The sequence below is a fragment of the Alligator sinensis genome, unplaced genomic scaffold, assembly GCF_000455745.1.
Source record: "Alligator sinensis unplaced genomic scaffold, ASM45574v1 scaffold1354_1, whole genome shotgun sequence".
Taxonomy (NCBI): domain Eukaryota; kingdom Metazoa; phylum Chordata; order Crocodylia; family Alligatoridae; genus Alligator; species Alligator sinensis.
In genome coordinates this window covers 1,280,224-1,286,242 of record NW_005842344.1, presented here as the reverse complement: position 1 = coordinate 1,286,242, position 6,019 = coordinate 1,280,224, and the positions used below count along the sequence as shown (strand labels likewise).

Below are 6,019 nucleotides of genomic sequence, written 5' to 3'. Positions count from 1 at the left end.
TTTTCAACTCATTCACGGGCTTGGATCCAGGCATTGCAGCAGGTGGCGCTTCTGGTTTACAGTTGTGAGCACCGCCATTTGCTGACCCAGGGGGATTCGGCAATCCTCTTGGCACGGGTTCATTCGGGGTTACTGGTTCTATTAGTTTTTGCCAATTCCGCAGCAATTTCTTGGCACGTTTAGCAAGTTCCTCATTGGACGTCTTCTTTCTTACATCATTGATGAGCTTCCCTAGTCTTGTTTCCTGTAAGTAAATAAGAAGTTTCACAAAAAACATTTATAATTTCCAAGAGAGAGATGATGTCATGACTTAAGTCCTAAAATGCATTTTCATCTGTTACCAGATATAGTCTCTACCAACAAATATCCTAGCCAAAAAAAAAAAAAAAAAAGCTAAATATAATGGCTCACTCTTCTCTTTGCAAGGGTGTTGGTTCGGCAGACCCAAAGCCCTGCCATGCAAGGAAACTACAAGTTTGCTTAGCTGTCTTGTCTCTTCCCTGGCCAGTGTGCCATGGGAGCCCTTTGCAGAGAAGATGGGAAAGGAAATCCTTTATCGATAGAACTTTGGAAGTGACAGAGAAAAACTTGTGCAAGTTCTGTGGGAAATATGTCCGGCCAGAAGAGGTGCATGCTCACCACAAAGGACCATGTGTTGGACAGTGAGGGACATAAAGAAACTGAAACCGAGTCAAGTGCTGTTCACACAGCACCTTTTCCCTCAGGACAAGAACAAAATCCAATGGTTTTGGAAGGGATTTATGGGGGTAAACATTTTCAGATGCCTAAACATGACAAGCACCCCTCAACATGCGAGAAAGATAAGTGGAGCTCTGTTTCTTGCTTATACTGCAGGTACATCCAGTAACCTCAGACAGCTGCTCCAGAAGCCATACTAAATGGAAGGAGTGCTTCTGGATCAAATTAAATTAAAAACACATGCTGTGAAGGAATCGAGCTGCTTTTGCATGCCAGGGAGAATGGAACACATTAAGATACGTAATATGAAATAGGTTTGGAATGGATAGAAGTTTGGATACATCTTAACTGGTGTCCACTGGGAAATCAGTGTCATTATTGTGCCTTGAGTTAACCAAGCAGTGCTGTGTGGTTCCCAAAAGAAAGATTCCCAGTAAGGTACATCATTTGGAATCCTCCTGAATAGTCAATAATGTTCTTTAGAGGCATGATGCTGTGGGTTTCAGCATAACCATCAGCAGCAACTGACATCCTACTGGAAAAGTAACGCTGCTGTCATAAGTGGAAGAGAGTAATCTTTTGAAAGAGATCCCAGTGTATGCAGTCATGAGCTAGAGATGGGATCCTGGAATTTAAGGTTGACATTTTTCATGCAGAATGGGCGAGTTTAGCTGGAGCCTTTGGTGCCTGGCTGACTGAACATTAAACTCTGACAGCAAAGTTTATGATTTAGAAGTGTGATGCTCACCCACAAAAGTCAAAGTGTATAGCATACTGCTGTACTGTGCAGTGCAGCAACCAAAGCACTTTTGTACCACAGGATGTGTCAAACTTGTATGAGAAATACAATCATGTTCAGTTTGCAGTTTCCTGGTGGCAGCAACCACAATTCTTAGAGGCCAGGGACAGAGGACAAAGACCTGTTAGCTGAGCCTCACCAGGTCTGTCTGCCAACAGAAGATTATTCAACATTAGTCTTAGCGAGAATTTAATAGCGCAGCATCCTAGAACAGATTCCTCGGTGGTGCAGTGTTAAAGCAGCATTGGAAGGTAAACAAACCATCCCAACCTGACGGGCAGTTCTAGCAGAACCACAACTACTTCTTGCAAAATGCTGACTTGGGGAAGATGCCGCCACTGTCAGTAGGTATAGGCAGTAGATACAGCAGTATCCCAATATCCTTGCAGTACTCCAACTACAAATATTGTAGACATTTAGAGGCAAAAAATCTTTGGGGACACAGCTCTCACAGAGGACTTAAAGAGGCTGATGAATACCAGCGTATGCATGCACCCTACTGCCAGAAGAGGTGCTGGGCCTTTTAATCTGATAAGGTTTATTCTCAACTAGATCCCACATGGTACATAGGAATAGTTCAGAGTGAAGGCTGAATTGAACAGTAAGACCATCCAAGTATGGTTCAGTCATAAGAAGTGTTCTTTTTAGCTGTAAAATTCTTGCCCGGGGGAACTAGCCTTACCAGTCAGGCACCAAAACAAAATCAGGCATATTTCAAATTCATTCTATGGATGTATACAAGGACACAGTTCTGACTGGGTCAAAGGAAAAAAAAACCAAGAAAAGGAAAAGTGACCAGTCATATAACATAGCAAAGGCACGCTGCTGAATCAGCCACGGAGTTAACCAGCAGCAAGCAGGAATTACTCTGAACAGAAAGTAGATTGCACTGTGTACCTCACCCTCCACTGATCTAGGACCCGGAAAGTCACTTGCTCCATCCTACCAAGATGTCAGGGAAGCCCAGGGGAATTTACTAGGATGACTTTTTAAAAATTGTATTCTTTTGCAAGTTATCTAGCTCTGCGTTAAGTTATACCTTAAGGGTATTAAAGGCTCTTGTACGGAGAGAGTCCATTCACACAATAAGCGTGTGTTGATTCCACATGCAAGGTGACATACCTCAAGTGCCTCTTTGGTAATGGGATATTTCTCCAAACTGGAGATTACTTCCAGCACTGCCACCATGTTATGGATCTGTAACAAGGAAGACAAAGTTACTTCATGTTTCACACAGATTTTCTAATAAAAGCATTATCATGAAATTGCCTCTTGGCTTCAGGGAGCTGGATGTCTGCAAAACCGGGACAAGGGCACCAGACTGATCTCATTTGAAGCTGAAGGAGTTACAGCAATCTTGTTCTGATAAAAACCAAATCTAACACTGTAGATGGGGATGCATGACCCAGCAATGTGTCTGTGTTTGAAGTTATTGCCCAGGCTACCAAAAGATATGCCCAGTCTGATCTATAGATACATTTACTACACATTAAAATGTCAAATTGGTAAGGCAAAAATATGATCTTCTGCCAATCAAAATTTCTGCTCCTTCCAGTGACCTAGACCAGCAGACCAGAAAAGGGAAAAAATCCAGGGGGGAGGGCAAAGAAAGTCAATGAAATCCAAAATAATCACTTTTCTTGTGATCTAGGCAAGAAGCTTTCCAGCCCAAAGCCCCTGGAACACTTGCTGCTGCCCATACCTTGACGGTTGTCTTTGCTCAAGTTTTGAAGGAAAAGGTGAAATGGAGCAAGCGTACCCAGTTCAACAAACATCTTGCCAAAAACCAGAAATACTTAAGACAATTAAAAACCAAATACTTCCCTATAAAGAAGAACTCTGTTGTTATCAGAGTGATATTATGCAATTAACTGGGGGCTGAACTGGGACCAAAGGGTTTTCTTTACACTAAGAAAGAGTTTGGGAACTTCCTAAACTGACAACTTTTGGTTTGTTGAACAGGCAAAATGGAGACAAAATAATTTCTAGTCACGTGGCTAAAGACTTCAGCTATAGAGCTCTACCTACTCCGAAGAATAAATCCCTCTCCAGAGTCCTTCCTGAAATAACTTTCTCTCAACACTGAAGGACCAAATCCTATTGCACTTATTTTTTTAAGTGGACTTGGATACTTGAGTTGCCACCTTACTGAACCCTATTTAAGTCCCTGTAAAGGAACCAAACACCTACTTTTCTAACATGCCCTAATCTTAGCCCTAAAATTAAGTCACAGAAAGCAGCACGCACAGCCGGAACCTTCTGCATTAAGAGTTTTCCAAGGCTACGAGCACAATAGACTAGCATACACTTCGGGAAGAACATCTTCACAACAGTGACCCGCTCTCAAAAAGGAGATCTTGTATAAACATAAAAAGTGGTAGGTATAACAAAATTACGGTAAAAAGAAGAAACCAACAAAAGTGTTCTAAGCATCAGCCAGTAACACCGCTCCTTTATGAGCTACGGTACAAAATACAATCTCTAGTCTCAAATATCAGCCCCAGATCTGGTATTAGCCCCAAGAACAGCCAAAGTAACGCTGCTTTAAATATATGCTAAAGGCCAGAATACCTCAGTGTTTTTGACACCATGGATTCCTATTTGAAATCTGAGTTTTTCTTGTGAACAGATCTGCAATCCTGACAGTGTTAACATGTGGCACCCTGGCTGAGAATCAGTCCAGCTGGAGAACCAGTGTTCCCTGCGCGCGGGCCGGGAGCGGTCCGAGGCCCTCGGGGGCCTGTGGCCAGCAGCCCTGGCACGCGGGTCGGGGAATGCAGGTAGGCGGGCTAGAATTAGGCACGGACGCGTAGCGGTTGATTAAAGATTATTTTACTTACACCGGAGATGGTCGCGGTGCAGGCAGGAAAACTTGCTTGAGTTGCGGTTACAGACAGGAAAGAAGAGCGGACAAGAGCTCTAAACTCGCAAACTCTAGCCCAATCCGGCTGAAGGCTCTAAAACCGCGAGCCCGTCGTGTCAACCGAAGAAAACAACTCGGAGAAGAGCTCTGGATACACTCGCACGGAGTTTGCCAGGCTCCGTGGAACTTGCGCGCAGGGAAGGGGTTCGGCGAGGGATCGCTCGGCGACGGGGAGAGGCCAGAGGTTGATCAGACCCCTGTAGCCTTCTCAAGGTACACGCTGGGTCCGATAGGCTCCGCAGCGCTTAGAGGTCTTCACAAGACGTGAAGTCCTCCTCCTCCTCCACCTTGGGCGGAAACCACTCAAGCCTCTTATACGGCTAGCAAGCCAATCGCTAGCCGCCACGTGGGAATAATTTAGAACTGGCCAATAGTGGGACACAAATTTGCATGCGAATGGCGGGAACTCCTTTGCACCGGGGTTTTCTCTTTGCAACTAAGAAATGCACCCTGCAAAGAAAGCTCCGAGTGGCGGGAAATAATTTAGCAGTGCCGAAGCACACACACAAAATCACACCCTTGGGTTGTGACACCCTGAAGGTTACTTCCGACCAGGATTCTTGTTCCTGGGCACAAAGTGTTTGGCACGAGGGCACTCCCCCCAGGAGTGTCAGGGGTGCTGTGCCTGGCTGCACATCGGCACACGGGCGGGACTTAGCGCCGCGTTATTTTATATGGGGCTTTAGCACCCACGCTATTATTTTGGTGCCAGTTTTCCCTGCACCAGAGCAGTGCACTAGTTGTCCCACGTCCCTGCAAACAGCCCAATTCCAGGGAATTTGGGGGCACATCAAAATAAGCCATTTTTACTTTGGAGAAAAAGGTGGGGGAAGCAATCTAGCATCTTAATATACTTTAGGATGCAAGTCAGGCTGCTGAAGGCATCCTGAATGTCAATAATCAGAGGGACTGTTTTTACAATTCCTGGTAATCCCCAAATACCCCCAAACATTTAAGTGACTGTCAAACTGCTGGAGAGAGGCCATACATTCATTTGAAAGTTAATATAAGGAGTCTGATCTTGTGCGTGTGTCCACGTGAAAGAGAAATGAGCATTTAAACAGACTGGGAATTTCCAGCAGCGGCTGTCTGCTTCTGAAGAGATGCACAGACACAAGCTTTTGGATGCAGAGCTCGCTCATCCAAGCCCCTTCACCTACAGTACTCCTTCCAGATAAGGGCTGCACGCTACTCCATTCCCCGTCAGGGCAAAAAAGGCAACTATGACACGACTCCAAAGCAAACCGATTCTTGCTCCGAAAACTAATCCCTAGTCTCCAATATGGAAATTCATGGTACATGCTATCACCAGCTGTCAGCTCAGACCTACCACACTAAGTTGGTGTTACTTTGAAAATTTAGTCTGCTCAAGTGTTGGGGGGGGGCAGCAGGAAGAAGCAAAAAAAATCCATTAGACCTTTAGCAGTGCCACGCACGCACGCACGCACGCACGCGCTCAAGCTGACCACATTGCATCTGTGGGAGTTCTCCTGGCTCTGAAACGCAAGGGGACCATACAGCTCATAATTACTCTGATAACGTGACACCACAGAACAGAGACCAACCCAAGATGTGCTGCCTGCCCAGGAAGTACTCAC

The 6,019-nt window shown here is 45.2% G+C and overlaps 1 protein-coding gene across 1 annotated transcript in view; it reads right to left on the bottom strand.

The window, feature by feature from the left end:
• Positions 1–3,095, bottom strand: part of MED26 (mediator complex subunit 26) — a 6,616-nt gene extending 3,521 nt beyond the window's left edge. The window contains 3 exon segments of the mRNA XM_006028853.3: position 1; positions 4–244; positions 2,621–3,095. The exon segment at position 1 is cut by the window's left edge and continues 3,521 nt beyond it. Of these exon segments, the coding sequence (XP_006028915.1) occupies position 1; positions 4–244; positions 2,621–2,686 (308 nt within the window). The 5' untranslated portion in view covers positions 2,687–3,095.
• Positions 3,096–6,019: the final 2,924 nt, after the last annotated feature.